Source organism: Mustela nivalis (assembly GCF_964662115.1).
Source record: "Mustela nivalis genome assembly, chromosome: 7".
Classification (NCBI taxonomy): Eukaryota; Metazoa; Chordata; class Mammalia; order Carnivora; family Mustelidae; genus Mustela; species Mustela nivalis.
Genome location: NC_139026.1, coordinates 51,705,148 through 51,723,707, shown reverse-complemented (window position 1 = coordinate 51,723,707; position 18,560 = coordinate 51,705,148). Strand labels below are relative to the sequence as shown.

The window sequence follows — 18,560 nt, the reverse complement described above, 5'->3', positions numbered from 1 at the left end:
ATCCTAAAATTACTCCTTATGGTGCGTGGTATGCGTATTCCTCACTTGTTTAATTCTCCTGATTAAGAAAAAGTTACTGTTATGAGCTGGCAGGGAATAACTGGAGACAATATGATATAAAAGTTTTCTTATATAAAATTCCTTAGTCAGTCAATGAAGTGTAGAGATAAGGAATAATCAGTCTAGGAGAAATGCCACAAATGTGTACACACACATACATGCATACACACAGTGTTCCAACCACAAAATCTTATGAAAGGAGCTTACATAGGAAAACCAAGGAGTAATCAAGAAAGAAAATCTTATGGACTTTAATTCTGAGATGAAAAGATTCAGCAGCTCTTGAATAAGATATCAATAACCAAAATTTACAGAATTAAAGATCAGTATTTATTATTCAACTATGTGCTAAGCACTATACATGTATTATAGCAAAGCTATACTTACACTTTAATCTAGTAAAGTGGGTACAATTATTCCAATTTTACAAATACTCACTTACAGATTGAAGAGGGTGATTTGTCCAAAGTCCATGTAACCAGTAAATAATGGAATTAGAATTTATATCAATATCTGACTACAAAGAATATCAGTATTTTTTGTCTTAAGTATTAGGGCTGCCTCTGTATACACACATATGTTATCAGATCTTCTAAAGACTCTAGTTAAAGAAGATTAAAACATAGTGAGTGATACTGTGATGAGTGTATGTCAGGGAGCTGTCAGAGTGAAAAAGAAAAAAGTTGCACTTCTTCAGAAATTAAAAAAAACACAGAAACAATTGTTTGGCATGGACATATAAAGTGGGAATGGAAAGAGGTAGTAGTAAATCCATGTAGCACATATTTACATGTAAAATGATACATATTTTAGTGCCTATGTACTAAAAGGAGAAAGTAATCATTTCCAAATATATCACAGAAAAATCAGTATGTCAAGAACCAAAGGAGTTTGCAAAGTAAATAAAACAAAAGGATAAAGAGAATGACACATGTGGAGCTAGACTTCAAGTCTAGCCATATGGACTGAAGTGAATTCATAGAAGATGGAGTGGGCAGGAATAACTGCCAAAAGAACAAATCACACTCCATACTATTTCATTCCCAGTTCTGATGTTTTTATTTTAGAGAACACATCGATCAAACAGGTTAGCGCTACTGCTTCCTTGTTCTGGGTATTTCTATACTCCATTTCAAAAAACATACAGTCAAATCTATCTTCGTCCATTCTGTGAATGAAGTAATAAGCAAAAAGGATCACTGGTTACTTCAAAAGAACCTAGAGGGGAAAAACACATACAGCTCACTTAAATCAGATTTAAACAGTCTTTATAATTAAGATGAGAAAAAAGAAATAAAAACTGAAAATTAACTAATGTGACAATAAAATATTACAAACTGTCTAGACTACCAAAAAAATTTACAACTGTTTTTTTGTGTGTGTGTGTGATTACCACATTTGCCTTTGTGATCTCATCTGAAAAAGATATACTAAGTATACTAAGGTATGGTCTGTTTTTCTGACATATAAAGATGTATTAGCAATATTATCCCTTAATAATCCTATTAATATAGACAACTGTGATTTTAGTCAGAAAAACTGTACCAAGAGGAAAACCTTGAGGCAAAAATAATTCTTGCAAAACTTCACACAAAATAAAACACAAAATTATAGTAGAACACCTCAACAAATAAAATGAAATTTAAATGTTATGCTCTTACCCTATTACCCTAGGTAATTTTTTTTAATTTTAAGTAGGCTCCATGCCCAATGTGCAGCTTGAACTCACAACTCTGACATCAAGATTCACATGCTCTATGGACTGAGCCAGTTAGGCCTCCCTACTTTACATTTTCAGTAAGTTATACAATAAACAATTAAATTTTGTTTCAGATTAAAATTCAAGCTGGTCATCTTCTTTCAGTTCTAAAGCACTGACATCTCTATATGAACTATATATGAAAATTTGTAATAGAAATAAAACTGTCCAAAAAGATTTAGAAATTCCAACCGTATTAACTTAGGGTGTATAGTTTTGTGTTCCATAAGTATTTCTTAATAGAAGATAAGTTCCTTTTATACCTTTTTTTTTTTTTAAAGGAAAGAATACTACACATTTAGACAATGGTACCAGTTATTCTAGCTTCATGTTACTATTCATCCATGGTATAGTGATCTAAGGAATCCATTCCTCTTCTCCTTAACCTGAAACTGCAAAGAACCTGAAGGTTCTTTGTGTCTTACCTTAACAAGGGATGCCTTTTCATTACCAAACCTTACAAATGATATGCTCGTTAATTTTACATATAAGCCACCTAAAATGGTGCCTTAATAACCTTTATTTGAACAGATTCCCCACCACAGGAGATAACCACAAGCACAAACAGTGGTAACTTTTTATTGGTATAACACAGCTCTCATCACAGAGCATTTCATTTCTTCAGATACTACAACAGATTTAGAAAAATGCATGATATATAATGCAATGAGCACTTTATTAGCAGGTAGGAGACTTGGGCCCTTGTTGTGGTTGTATAATCTTGGGAAAGTTACTAACTTCTGTGAACCTTAGTTTCCTTACCAGCATATTCAAGATTGTAATATATAGCCTCTAAGCTTTCCAGCTTAAAAACTCTAAACTTCGGGGCGCCTGGGTGGCTCAGTGGGTTAAAGCCTCTGCCTTCGGCTCAGGTCATGATCCCAGGGTCCTGGGATCGAGCCCCGCATCGTGCTCGCTGCTCAGCAGGGAGCCTGCTTCCTCCTTTCTCTCTGCCTGCCTCTCAGCCTACTTGTAATCTCTGCCTGTCAAATAAATAAATAAAATCTTTAAAAAACAAAACAAAACAAAACAAACCTCTAAACTCAACCACAGGCACTTGTATGCGGTAGTTCAATCTGTTATTACATATGTTAACAGGAAACAGGACTCCTTTTCTTTAAATAATAATTTCTATTCTGGATACCCTGTTTTTACCATCTATAAAACTTGAAAACAATTATTTATGTACTACTTTAATGAGGCTAATTAACACTTCTAAATGTTTACATGTATATCCTAGAAAAAAAGACTTATTGTTTCAATTACTTTTATCTGAAAGACTAAACGTTTATTTTCTCTCCAGTTATAAAATACCTAAGTCATAATGCCATACTGCATATTTCAAAGTTGCTGAGAGTAGATTTTTAAAGTCCTCATCACAAGAAAAAAAGAATTCTGTAATTACATATAGTGATGCATGTTACCTAGACTTACTATGGTGACCATGTCCCAATGTATATAAATATTAAATCATTGTGTTGTACATCTAAAACTTATATGTCGATTATATCTCAGTAAAAAGATTTATTCTCTAGTAAACATCTATAAATTAGTAACTGCTTTCCTGATTTCATTAGAAACTTGAAAAAAATCAGAATCAATCTGAACTTAAGTCTAGATGAAATTAAGAACCACAGGACTTTTCTTTCTGTCCAACTGATCTTAAAACAGCTTGTTTCCAGCAACAATAGATACTATAGTTAAAATAAACTTGCGGCTGAATGAGTAAATGGATCTGCATCTTACTATAAATTTCAATTCTGAAATTTAATCTTTCCAGGGACTTTAAAAATCCCCATTTCAGGGCACCTGGATGGCTCAGTGGGTTAAAGCCTCTGCCTTCGGCTCAGGTCATGATTCCAGGGTCCTGGGATGGAGCCCCGCACTGGGCTCTCTGCTCGGCAGGGAGCCTGCTTCCTCCTCTCTTTCTGCCTGCCTCTCTGCCTACTTGTAATCTTTGTCTGTTAAATAAATAAATAAAATCTTCAAAAAAAAAAAAAAAAATCCCCATTTCTTCTATGTAGCCTCTCCAAATTCTAAAATAGGTAATTACAATGTTGATACTCTGTTTAACCAACTGAGCCACCCAGGCGTCCCACAATGTTGATACTCTGATTTAAGTGTCTTAAGGTAGTTATTGATGCAAAGAAAAATAAAGCTATTTACCCTGAAAGATATAAACACAGAGAACGCAAATGAGAAGGGGAGGACACACACATACAGAAAAAAAAGTGAGGCAGAGATGAAAAATGTCAACACTGGGGAAGTTAACTTGAGGAAATGAATGAAAGAAGCATACAGGGCGACCAAGAGGAGGAAGAATACACAGATAGGGAAGAAAAAACACAAATCAAGAAAATGCAAGAGAGGGGTGCCTGGGTGGCTCAGTGGGTTAAGCCTCTGTTTTAGGCTCAGGTCATGATCCCAGGGTTCTGGGCTCAAGCCCCACATCGGGCTCTCTGCTCAGTGGGGAGCCTGCTTCCCCCACTCTCTCTGCCTGCCTCTCTGCCTACTTGTGATCTGTCAAATAAATCAATAAAATCTTAAACAAGAAAAAAAGAAAATGGAAGAAAGTAAGCACAGAGACAGAAAAGCAATGAAGAAAGGTGAACAGAGTAGAACGGATAAGCAGACACAATGACAAGGAAATGGGACTAGATAGATAAGACAACTAGTTAAAGAAAAAATTATTTTCACCCCATAAGTTTTCCAAATTACCTACTTTTGTTGCTATCTCCCCAGTGTTGCTAATAAAAAGGAGACAGTTTATTTTCTACAAAATGGTTAAACAATATATATGTCATTTATCTGGCAGATTTTTAAAAACCTGACTTACTGTGAGAGGCATAATTTTTGCCATCATTGAGATTCACGTGTTAGATGTGAAAGAATAACTTGATTGGGGGGGGGGGATACTCTTACAATGTATACATCTATCAAATCATTATGTTGTATACTTTATATATCTCACACTTGTCGATTATACCTCAATAAAGCTGGAAACGTACATATATATCAATATACTGGGGAAAGGTCCCTAATTTTACATACTGCTAGTTTTTTGTTTTGTTTTTTCTCCCCCCCAAAATAAAAAAATGATAGTACCTTCGTTAGGCCAAATTCATCCTAAGGTAAGGACCTATAAAGCCATTTATGATTTCATACCACAATCCTTATATACCAGTAGACTGATTAACACATTCTTAGTAGAAAATAACTTACCATTTAGAGTCAAAATCCAAACATTTTAGTCCTGTTTCCATTTTTTGCCCCCTTTCCTTTACTTGGTATGTTATGCTCTATCTCTTCTATGTAGATTCTTTCAGTAGCCGTCAATCTGAAGAATTCCTTCTTCTGCTGCCACCTACCAGTTTATCTCTCTGCTGCAGCAGAAGGGTATATAGAAAAAGTTCTTGCTTACTATTCAGAATAAATGGAAAAACTCCTTTAACATTTCATATTTTCACGTGTATGAGCTTCCTCACTGATTCCCCAAGATCTCCCCACCCAAGTCAAAACAACAAAAATCCCAATCACAAAAAATTAAACAATGTATGATCAATATTCATGCTAAGCTGGGAATTTTTTAAGAGGAAAGATGTAGATACTCAGCAGTTGCCATCTCAAGGAACCATTTATTTTGTTATACTTTCCTTTTTCACCTATCCCTACAATCTTATGTATAAGTGAGCAACTTAAAATTTTAATGAGAGAGTCCACAACTCCTGTAAATTTTAAGTTCAGAGACTATTTTGTAGAACTGGAAACTAACACAACATAAAATGTTTTCTGTTTGTTAAAGTCCTGAGATTAATTTCTATTCCCATTCCCTTTGTCACTGAAGGTTTAGGTTTCAAGGTTATTCTTTATTAGCTATTAAAGAACAGTATCCACTAATGAATAATAATAATGGCTTGTTTTTGTTCCACCCCCCCTACTACCTTTACCCCAAAATAGTTCTGCCAACATAAGAAATAAAACAAACACTGACATAAGCACCAAAGGCTAGTCAACAGTGGCATTGCAGTTACATTGTTTCTACTTTCTCATTCCTTCCCCCGATCTCAAACCCCACCCTTTGACCTCTGTATATGGGATGAGCCTGAGCAGGAGAGTTGGTGATGTCAGGACTGCGCCGTTCCCACGGATGCTCCTAGAGGCCTGCTGTGCTTCTGGGAACTGGGGCACAGTGATGTCTGTCTGACTGAAACCTAAAACAACAACAATTCACCCCACCCCTCATGTTCCCAAACCCCACAGTAGCAGCCAGGTATATACACTATATAAGGCCCAGCTAATAAGTTTGAATATGATGAAATCTGAAAGTAAGACCGTTCTTAACAAGTCCGTGACTTTCATGGGGAAGCTGAATGGAGACTGTGAAATTCTCCAAGTCCCACACAATCACATAGTCCACACATTCTAATGCTTGCCATTCTTAGTAAGAGAACAAGGTTCTCTGGTACAAGCCCTTTTTAGTATATATCACAAATTCCTTCAGGAGGCAGTTGGGATTCCTCTGTTAGTAAATTTTACTTCAACACATACATATTTTTGTCTTAGGATATTTAGGGGAGAGATGGCCCTATCTTATATGAGTGAATTGAAGCACAAAACAGGTTAATGATTCATTTTATGCCTTCAGCTGTAAAATGCATAACAAGCCATGATATCCTATTAGCTAACTAGTGAACTTAAAACCTCTTCAGATAGGATATCTAAAGTCACAGAATAAAATTGTGCAGAAGTCTATCCTGAAAAGGTCCTGATCACTGTCATTAAAATTCTACCTAACAGGAAAGAAAAAAAAAAAAAAAAGATTATCTTCCCAATGGCAACAACTCATATTAGAACTAAAACTTTGGTTAACACAGGAGGAGAAAAGAGGAAAGGGTAAGGGACTGGTGTAGACAGAGAAAGGTATACTACATTAAGTAACAGAAAGGCTATATTAAAATGGACAAGTTGTATTGCTATTCTTGCCACTAACTTTGTTTTATATTTTATAGCCTTGGTTAATGCACTTAATGATTTGTGCTTCAGAAATGCCCTCCAATCTGTTTGAACCTGTAATTTAAAAAATTTGAACCACTATGATAACCTGAAACTGTTCATATCTACCTCTTTGTTAGAACAAGTGTCTTAGAAATACTAAAATGATTAGTTCCTGAGATCACACTGTTCCTAAAATAACTGAAATGCTTTCTATTATCTTTGTCTCATCATTCCTTTTCACTTTCATAATGATGTCACAGAAAGAGAAGCACTAAGATCAACTCAACACTATGGTGAGTTTTTACCATATATATAACCTAGAGCCTAATTTTACCTTTTCAAAACTCTAGTTTTCCATACCTGTCAACTCCTAATTGATGTCTTTATACTGTGAGCTCACTGTGTATTCCGAACACCAACCCCTGAAAAAGCTTAAGCCAGAGTAGCACAATGGAAGAAACAAACAAACCCAAAACAAAAACAAAGCCAAAAGTCACACTCTGAAATACTTAATTATAGACATATAAGCAAGGATTGGAGTTATCTAAATGGCTAAAGTAAATCCCCAAAGTCCTGAGTTCATCCCAACCAATTCAAACTTTACCCCCAAAAGTTCTTCTTTAATCAAATTATTTGTTAGATATACTTAGGCATTATTTTCTATATGAGAGTTTTTACAAATCCATGGTTGCCTTTTAAAGTACATAAAGAAAGAAAAAACTTTGAAAAGAAGGTAAAGTTAGCCTTGCGATGGAAAGAAAGGAGAATCAAATTACCTGCAAGCAGGCTGGGGCTGTGCCTGAATCCAAACCGCTGCATTTACCATTCATTATACAGCTGCATTATTGGGGGAAGGGGAGTTTAGAAGGGCACTGACCCCGAAAGTTCTCAATACTTCTCACTCATCATCAGGAAGGGGGAAGAAGGAAAGTTTTTTCTCTGGGTATTTTTTTGTTTGTTTGTTTTTGTTTTTTTGGCTCCTGAAAAGGCTGGCAAAGAACAGTAACAGTGCAAGCAGTTAGAATATTTCTTTAAAAACAATTTTAAAAAATGCAAAACATTAAGGAATTTAAAACACCAAATTTCCGTTAATATAGAAAGAATTTTCACTAGAGTTAGGCAGCCACCCCAAAACAGCATGGCAAAAGGGCACTGATATAAAGGAAATAAAATACCACACAAAAATCCAAAACAAAACTAAAAACATTTCAAATTAAACCTGGAAGACTAGAAGATTCCAACAGCAGATTTCTGGCCACTACTGAAACATTCCAAAATCCAAGCTTCAAAGGCGCCTAAATGTATCTTAAATGAAACTTTGGTGTTTTTTTTTTTTTTTAAAGAGAAAAAAAAAAAAAAGAAAGAAAGAAAGAAAGCAGTGAACCTGGTTATAAATCCTGCAATATATTACATTTAAAAATATCCTAGTACAACAAAACAAATTTTAAAAGAACTTAAACAAACAAACAAACAAATAAAAACAGTAGCAGCAGAGGTTACCTGTCTGAGCACCTACATTTTCTTAGGAGGGGATCGTGTCTCACCAGCCATATAGCCCATAAACCTTCTCAAAAAGAGTGAGCCAGGAGAAAAATGTAACACAAGATTTGATTTCACAATGTCTCTACGCTCCCCAGACCCCAAACTGGGGATTCACTGAATGAAGAGAATTTGTTTTTCCACTGTTTTCTTCTTGAGAAAAAGAAGAGATGATTTTGAAAAGTCAATTCTTTCAATGCCTTCGATACCTTCTTAAAAGTCTGATAAAGTGCTTGATGAAAACAAGTCTCTTGGTGATGTTTTTCTAACGTTCCAGCATATTTTCTTATTGATAGCATATACACAAAGATTTCAAAGTTCAATGGAGCAAAAGCCAGCAGAAATGACCAATCAATTATTAGGCACCAAAAAAAGAAAAAAACTATTAAAAATCTTAAGTGAATAGGTCGTGCGTGTGTGTGTGTGCGTGTCTGTGTGTGCGCGCGTGTATGTAGTCCAGTTTTCATCATAGGTAACATAAAAACAGTATCAGAATTACTTTTAAAATACAATTAAGAATTACAATTTTAACAATACACAATTTCACAATAATTCAGATTTGGGCATAAGAATTACACATAATTGATAAATACATTTTTACCTCTCATAATAGCAATGAAGATTATACAAATTATTAAACAATATGAAAATATATTTAACTTTCACTTAAATATCTGAGGTGTTTCATCTGGGTTCTTCCAGAATGATTTGTTCATATTCTTTACCTTAATTTGAGGGAGTTCAAGAAGATATTCACGTTTTTAAACTCTAAGATGATCATTCCTAACGTCTTTATTCTAACGTGTGTGTACAAATCCAGAAATAGGTTGGTAAAGCTATGTTTTGATATAGTGTGAATGCACAAAACATTGATCAGTAGTGAATAAAACTAAAGGTGAAATAATCTGATAATCGTATATGGTTAGTGTGGTAAAATAGTTTTAAAGGCTATCTACATTTTTCCTGATACCTTATCCCACCCAACACAAACCCCTGAACTTTTTATCAAGTAGAGAGGGTGTTCTATTAATGTTTTTAAATTTGCAAATCTATATACATGTGATATATGTAGGTATTTAATGTATCATAATTTATGTGACAACCAGATGCTCTCTACACGATCATATAAATGAATTAATTAAGCACTTCTTTCTCCCTCATTTATTTCTCTATCCCAAATATGCATCCTCCTATGGTCATTCAGTGAAAGAAGTACCAAGTATTTCTTTCTGTTAATGAGTCAGAGGTACTTATAAACATACGTAAGGCCCAAAATAACCCTATGCAAGTCAAACTCTTTTATATGCGATTAGAATATATTAAAATAAATTAGAAAATCTTATTATCATCTTTTTGAGGTGAAATGAGACACTGCACAGATTAGAGGTACTATTCTATTTGCCAACAATCAACCTTTCACTCAACTTTAATATTATTTAATTCTATGGAAAAAAAACAAATTTTATTACATTCCTTTTTAAAATGGGGGCAAAACTGTACAAGCATGATCAAACCTCTGTTAGAGCTGGTTAATACTGATCTTTATTATTGCCTCGAAGTCTCTCTAGTAGTGTCCGAGAAATTATGTTTAAGGTCCATCTGAAGGAAAAAAGCACTGGAGAGGCAAGAAAGGACTCGGGTAAAAGCTTCAGAGGATTGCAGTAAGATGTAACTTGCTGTTTAAAAAAAATTACGTTGAGCTCTGGAGCATCTCCATTTCTTAACACAGCTTCCAAACCCATTATTCAAATAGATTTACCCATGTTTTAAAGGCTCGTGTTATATGCCATTTGGGGCTTTTATAAATTCAGAAATTAAAGGAATATAAAAAGTGGACAGTACTGAAGGCTTCAGAGTTGGGCTATAAGAGACTTAATACTGCAAAATAAGTCCCCAAACAAAAACGTCCAATCCACCCCACCCTAAAACCTATGTATAATAGGAGAAAATGCACAGCCAGAAGCATAGAAAAGCATGTAGCCTTAAAGAAATCATACACTGAACAGTCTAGAACCAAAGAAAAAACCAAACAACATACATATACATAAAAAGGCCTAAGAAGCATCTAGTCTCTTTATGTCTTCAGTGAGTACCTCTAACCCAGTGTAGTTATTAAAACAAGTTATCTGATATTTAAAGTAAAAACTGTGTTTCCCCATCATGCTCCATTTTCTAGAATCTATCCTTTTTTGACTGGTTGGTGTAAACAAAAAGCAAAACACATACACATGCATGCGTGCACACACACACACACACACACACACACACACACACACACATATATATATACTCCCTCCTAAAATGTGAAAAATGCAAATATATAATGCTGGTATTATAAAATCACTTCAGCTTTATACTTAAGAACTTATAGGCCCTTAATCTGCCCCCCAAAAATATTTTTCCTTGTCCTTATACTTTAAATGCCCAACCACCAAAAGAAAAAAAGGAAAAAGGAAAAGGCTTTAAATGCACATGTTTCAAGTCAGTGTCTTGTTAACAAAAAAGGTAGCACTTTCTTCACTTTGGCCATTGTTAAAGATGCAGGCATAGATCAGGGAATGTTAGACTAGCATGTATTAAAAAAAAATTGCAACATTAACAGAGCATATCTTTCAAAAAAGGTTAAAACACTAACAAATACAAGTCAACGCACATATTTTAAACTAGTGTAATTTTATCCACATTGGAATAAATGTCATTTTGTGTACCACACATTGCAATACTGTTCATTTCCCTTTTATCATACGAAAATGCCAATTCTGTCATTAAGAAACCTTTATTGGATTATATCAATGTTGCCCTCCCACCCAAATTAAAGGAAAACCAAAAAACAGAAATAATAAAATTCCAGTAAAAGAGCGCCTCAAGACTTCATAGACTATGAACATAAACTTGCTAGTTAATATGGTAGAGGCAGAACTTTCAGATTTGTAAAAATTCCTATAATTTAGGTAGATCTTTTCCTCTCTCATTACAAACCTTTGCAACGTAATGTGAAGTTACGCTATGCCAAAATCTGTGCAATTGTACAAAAGCAAAAGCGAGGGGCCGTGAAAAAAACTGTTCTTCATGGCCTTCATGTGAGAGCACACACATTGAGTAATTGTAAAGGGTAAGTATAAAAGCCTGACACTTCTCTGTGTCTCACCTCTTCCGCCATTCTACCTGTGGTATCTGTAAATGAAAGTCAATAACATCTTAATAGCAGAGGTCTAATCTAGCTCCCCTTGCTTCTCTCCTGACTAACTCTACTAAATTTTCTCTCATCTTCCTGAGTACCTTCCATGAACAGCATTGCAAGTTGGTTAAAAAAAAAAAAAGAAAGAAAGAAAGAAAAAAGAAGAAAAAGAACGTGAATTTTACAAGGGAGTTGTTGGTAATTATTTACCGGTGGAGTCACTCCACCAGGAGTTTGATCTCATTGGCTATCAGCTGGTTCATGTTGAACAGGCCCCCTGGGAGCTTGGTGAGCAGCTCTCGCTCGGTGCTTTCAGGGTCGCTGTCAACAGAGCTGGAACTTGCGCTCATGTTGTCGACAGCAGTGCTGGCTGGGGGACCCAGCTCCGGCTCACTAGTCTCACTGGCCGTGGACACCACGGAGAGCAGGGACATACGCCGGGTGAGCCGGCCAGAGGGCAGGAGGGAGGCGGCATAGTCCGCTATGATACCAGCTACATCTAGATTACAAGCCTTATCAAAGGCGATGAAACCTACATTTGCATTGGCCTCGCAGACACAGAAGGAGCCGTCATCTTTCATCAATAGGTCAATGCCACACACATCCATCCCCAGGATATTAGACACCTGGATAGCTAGCTGCTTCCCCTGTTCACTCAAGGAGCACATCATCCCCACACCACCTGGCAAAAAAGAAACAAGGTAAGTTACCAAAATGATAAATTTCTGGAGTAAAACTAAAGATTGCCTGTAATGTTAATTGTCTTTTAAATCAGTAGTGATAACAAATGACATTTAATGTACCACTGTGACTTCCTAAGCCTAAGTTTCCTTCATTAGAGAATCCCTGTCCAATTCAATCAAAGAAATAATTTAGTACTTTTTCTTTTTTTTTTTTTTAAAAGATTTTTATTTATTTACTTATTTGACAGAGATCACAAGTAGGCAGAGAGGCAGGCAGAGATAGAGGAGGAAGCAGGCTCCCCCCTGAACAGAGAGCCTGATGCGGGCTTCGATTCCAGGACCCTTAGATCATGACCTGAGCTGAAGGCAGAGGCTTTAACCCACTGAGCCACCCAGGCGCCCTACTTTTTCAATATGCTATTCTGAAGATGGCATTAAACTTTCACAGAAACCTATTTTATTTGAAACAATACAAATTGAGGCAAAGGTATTTTAAAGACTTTATATTTTTATGAAGACAGAGGAGAGGAGAAAACGGAGAGTATCAGGGAAAAACTATTCTCAAATAACAGGAAGAAATACGTGTCTGATTTAAGCATAGGGAAAGAGAAGTCAACCATTAATGGAATGTAAAACCACGGATGAGCATCCAGATTGACCAATCTGGGGTGGAATCAGAGTTGGAAATGGAATTAATGGTAGGTTACAAACCAGAGAACATGAAATAGAACTGAAGGAATAAAATGAATTATATTGGCAATTACACTAAAACAAACTGAAATTTCCCACAGTATAAAAGACAAAGTTTATCAGGGCGCCTGGGTGGTTCAGTGGGTTAAAGCCTCTGCCTTCGGCTCAGGTCATGGTCTCAGGGTCCGGGGACTGAGCCCCGCATCGGGCTCTCTGCTCAGTCGGGAGCCTGCTTCTTCCTCACTGCCTGCCTCTCTACTTGTTCTCTATCAAATAAATAAATAAAATCTTCAAAAGAAAAAAAAAAGACAAAGTTTATCTATATCCTATACCAAAATGAAAAAATTTTTGAAAACTAAAGGGATGGGGAAAGAGATAACGGACAAAGGCAAAAACAAGCTTCACTTAAGAGCCTTATAGTATATATCCATATACCCATTTTTCCTTTATCAAATATTGACAACAATCATGTTTTTGCCCAAAACAAACAAAACCTTAACTCTTTTTTTTTTTTTTTTTTAAGAGAAAGAGAGAGCTTGTGAGTGGGGGGTTGGGACAGATGGAAAGGGAGAGAAAGAATCCTGTGGAGGCGCCATGCTCAGTTCAGCGAGGGATCTCACAACCCTGACATTAGGAACCGAGGGATCTCACAACCATGAGATAAGGAACCGAGCATAATCAAGAATCCGATGCTCAGCCGATGGAACTGAGATGCCCCAACACATTATAAAACGCTTTTTACAGGCAACATTCTCTGACAATAACGCAAGATTAGAAATTAGAAATTAATGACTTAAGTAACCAAAAGGTTAAGGACTTAGAAATTGGAACACTGATCCCCTAAATTAAAGGAAAACAAATACCATCTGTAAAAACACTTCATACCAAAATTTTTATTTTGAAATTAGAAAGAAGAAACTAAGTACTCTTAGAAAAAGAAACTAAAAAGAGAGTTTTAATAAAAGATTGAATGACTAGAATAGAAAAAATAGAAAGGAGAAAAAAAAACAAATGCTACTCTGACAAAATTATGAATGATATCAAAGACGAAATTGCAGACAAAAGAGAGATTCAAGTAAACATAAGCAATCATCTCATAAAGAAATTGAGACTGAAACCTTAAAAAATGGCTGATTTCTAAGCAAATGAGAAATCACCAATACTGATCCAAGAAGAAGCAAACTTTATTAAACAGGCCAACCACTATTAAAGAAGAGACCAGAAAGGTGATAGAAGAGCTACTTCTACAAAAAGAATCAGGACCTGATGGGTTCAAAGTGGAGTTGTCTTTAGCTATCCTTTAATCCGATGTCAACTTTACCTGTAGAATGCCCTAGGAAAAGACTGAAAATTCCAATACACTGATTAAAACCAATGTTATATAACCTTGATATCAAAAGTGATCAAGACATTTTAAAAAGTAACATTAGAGACCAATCTTCAATTAAAACAGATGTAAATATTTTCGTAAAATACTAAAGGAGGGGCGCCTGGGTGGCTCAGTGGGTTAAAGCCTCTGCCTTCGGCTTGGGTCATGATCCCAAGGTCCTGGGATCGAGCCCAGCATCGGGCTCTCTGCTCAGCAGGGAGTCTGCTTCCTCCTCTCTCTCTGCCTGCCTCTCTGCTTCCTTGTGATTTGTCTGTCAAACAAATAAATCTTAAAAAAAAAAAAAATACTAAAGGAATCCCAATTTTAAAACATGCTAATACCTATTTAAAGGTTTATTCTAGAAATGCAAGAATAGTTCAAAAACTGTTTTAAATTTAAAATTTATCAACATAATCCATTACACATCAAGAAATTAAAGGTGGAAAACACACTAATGATTTTATCAATACAAGGATTCCAAAAGGCATAGGATAAAATTAGACAGTCATTCCTACTTAAAAACTCCAGGGGAATGAAGCTACTTAAATATTCTGAATAGCAAAACATTAAACAATCTCAATGAAAATCAGAAACTTAGATACTTAAAATCATTACTTAACACTGTTCTAGAGGTACTCAAGCAGTGGTTCTCAAAAGGGGGAGAATTTAAAAACTGAAATGTGGCATTTTGGATTGGTCAACTGAGATTAGAGGAGGAGGACTCTATAGCAGGCATTTTAGTGGTCACTGGAAATGTTAAACAAAAAGAGATGACAAATATGATAAAAAGCAATTCATATAGAAGTACATATAAATTACCAAGAAGCTATGAAAAATATGCCCATCATTAACAGGGAAATAAAATTAAATTAACCTATGCCTGGGTGGGTTAAGCCTCTGCCTTCAGCTCAGGTCATGATCTCAGGGTCCTGGGATCAAGCCCCACATCGAGCTCTCTGCTCAGTGGGGAGCCTGCTTCCTCCTCTCTCTGCCCGCCTCTCTGCCTGCTTGTGATCTCTGTCTCTCTGGCAAATAAATGAATAAAAAATAAAAAATAAATCTTAAAAAAATTAAAATAATAGTGAGATAGCATGTAACTCCCATTAAATGGGCAAAAACTTAGGATAAAAAAAGTAAGAGTTCTTATGAGGGGGAGAAGAAAAAAGGGTATTTTAATATGTTAGATATAGAAATACACTTCTCGCCTTCTGGTAAATTAATCTGACTACATCTCAAACAATTAAAATATTTTGATCCTGCAATACTAATCTTGAAGACTCCTCAACACAAAAGTACCAGTATGTAAAAGCATTATTCACAAAGATATGTATTTAAAGTAAATGCTCACAGTGGCAAAAAACTGAAAATAAGTGCAAATCAATAAGGGGACAGATGTATACAGTAGGTGAAAGGAGTAAAAGAGGTAAGGAAAATTAGGGGGGAGGATGAAAGGATGATATTTAAATAATTTTATAAATTATTTCTGTGTATAAAACTAAAATGTTTTAAAGTCAACCAAAACCTATTCATTATGGAAAAAAACAAAAGTCTTTGCAAAAACAGCTTGAAAGCTCATTTCCAGTACTAACCATAATTATCTAACATTTAGTTAACTATCCATCAGATGTGTCTACATAATTTCACATAACTGAGATCATATTATAGTTAATAAACATTAAGAGTACAGAGGCACACAGCTTAACAGTTTAAAAAAAAAAAGCTAAATTCATGTCATTTACTTGGAAATCTAAATGGTATCTGTAATCCATGTAATTTTTTCAATTTTGGAAATCAACATATTCAAAGAGTTGTTAAGAGCACAACTCTGGAGCCAAATAGTACATTTGCATTCTGGCTGCACCATTATTAGATCTGTTATCTCAAGCAAGCTATTTAACTGTTCTGGGCCTTCCTCATCTCTGAAATAAAATGGGAATACTAACAATACCTAGCAATACCTAAACAAGTTAATAGTCATTAAGAACTTACTACAGTACCAGAACTTGAGAGGTATACTTTTACTGTAAATATTGAATGTAAGAGAGTATTCATATAAAAAAAGGCCTCTGAACAACCTGCTGTCAAAGGGGAGAGGGTGGGGGCTGGGTAATATAGGTGAAGGGGATTAAGAGGTACATACTTCCAATTATAAAACAAAGAGGTCATGGAGGCGCCTGGGTGGCACAGTCCTTAAGCATCTAACTGGTTTCAGCTCAGGAGATTTCGGGTTCATGAGATTGAGCCCTGCCCCCAGGATCTCTTCTTTGCTCCCTTCCTCTTCTTCACCCGCCCTCCCATGCAAACATGTGTATATCTTTATAAAAAATAAATAAATGAATAAATGGGTCATGGAGATAAAGGTATAGATGAAGAATATAGTCAGTAACAGTGTAATAATGTTATATGGTGATTACTATGCTTATTGTGGTGAACACCAAGTAATTTACAGAATTATCAAATCACTGTGTTGTACACCTGAAACTAGTATGTCCACTACACTGCAATGATAAATATTTTAAAAATGTGAGATATGGGGACACCGGGCTGGCTCAGTGGGTTAAGCCTCTGTCTTCAGCTCAGGTCATGATCTCAGGAACCTGGGATAGAGCCCCTCATCAGGCTCTCTGCACAGCAGGGAACCTGCTTCCCCTTCTCTCCCTACCAGCCTCTCTGCCTACCTGTGATCTCTCTGTCAAATAAATAAAATCTTTTAAAAAATATATGAGATACAAACACACACACACACACACACACACACACAGAAGAATATTTTTTTAGCCATTAAAAAAAAGAAATCCTACCATTTGTAGCATGGATAAATTATACTAAGTGAAAAAGTCAAACACAGAAAGACAAATACTGTATGATTATATGTGGAATTAAACAAACAAACAAGCTCACAGAAACACATAACAGATTGGTGGTTACCAGAATGGGGCTAGGGGGAAGGCAGGGGAAATGGGTGAAGGTGGTCAATGGGTACAAGCTTCCAGTTATAAAATAAATAACTTCTGGGGATATAATGTATAGAATTGATAGCTACTGTTAACAATACTATATTATATATTTGAAAATTGCTAAAAGTAGATTTTTAAAAAAGATTTATCTTATTTATTTCAAAGAGAGTGAGAGAAGGGAGACTTCCTGCCAAGCACAGAGCCCCACAACACGGAGCTTGATCTCACAACCCTGAGATACTGACCTGAGCCAAAAATCAAGAATCAGACACTTAACCGAATGAGCCAGCCACACGTCCTGAGAGTAGTTTTTTTTTTTAAAGTTCACACACACACACACCAGTAATAAATGAAGTAATGGATGTGTTAACTAATCTTATTGTGGTAATCATTTTGCAATACATACATATATAAAATCACTATGTTGTACATTTCAAACTATACAATGTTATATGTCAATTATATCTCAATAAAGATGGAAAAATAAATATCAGGATTTAAAAAAAAAAAAGGCCTCCCTGAGGACAGAATAATGAGGGCATTCAATTTTGGAGAATAAGGCAGAGGTACTTTTGCTCTACCAGATAGTAGGCATAATGGTAGAGGAATTCACATTGCTAATCATACAGGGAATGAAGAGTATATAACAGACCAGAGGACCCTGAAACAGAAGAAAGATGGCATTATAAATCAGTAATGAACAAGCCATTCAATAAATAGTGTTGGGAAAACCAGGTGTTACTCATTTGGAAAAAAGAAAATGAGAATCTCTACCTTACACTGAAGAACAAAATCAATTTCTGGTTGCTTAACAAACATAAACATGGAAGCTAAACTTCAAAAAATTTTAGAGAACTATAATAAGAATAGATTACAACCATGTGGTGAAAAAGAATTTCTTTAATAGAAAATAATGTAAAGAAAACCATGAATATGCTTGATACGAAAACTGTAAATTTCTGTTCACTAAAATATATAAGCCAAAAAAGATGAGGAGTGCCTAAGGGGGGGCCTAATCGATTAAGCAGCTGCTTTCAGCTCAGGTCGAGACCTCAAGTCCTAGGATGGTTGGGCTCCCTGCTGGGTGGGGAATCTGTTTCTCTCTCTGGGACTCCCCTTTCTCTCTAAAATAAATAAAATCTTTGGAAGAAATAAAAAAGATGAGATATCATAAGCTGGGATGAAAAACTGCATTTACAATTCATGTAAATGATGAAGGATCTGAAGTACATAAAGGACTCTTTTCCAAGTCTTATTAAAAGAACAACAAAAAAAAATTCCAATAATAAAGGAGGTAAAAGACCTCAACAGGCAATTCAGAAAAGATAGC

General features: G+C 35.5%; 1 protein-coding gene across 5 annotated transcripts in view; it reads right to left on the bottom strand.

Annotated features, from left to right (window-relative positions):
* Window positions 1-367: 367 nt before the first annotated feature.
* The window catches only part of RIMKLB (ribosomal modification protein rimK like family member B), an 80,104-nt gene continuing 61,911 nt past the window's right edge, over window positions 368-18,560 (bottom strand). For all 5 annotated transcript variants that reach the window (XM_082738303.1, XM_082738304.1, XM_082738301.1 and 2 more), the window contains 3 exons: window positions 7,591-12,213; window positions 5,042-5,202; window positions 368-1,278 (listed from right to left, as the gene is read on the bottom strand). In XM_082738303.1, coding sequence (XP_082594429.1) covers window positions 11,750-12,213 — 464 coding nt within the window. In that variant the 3' untranslated portion in view covers window positions 368-1,278; window positions 5,042-5,202; window positions 7,591-11,749. The remainder of the gene's footprint in view (window positions 1,279-5,041; window positions 5,203-7,590; window positions 12,214-18,560) is intronic.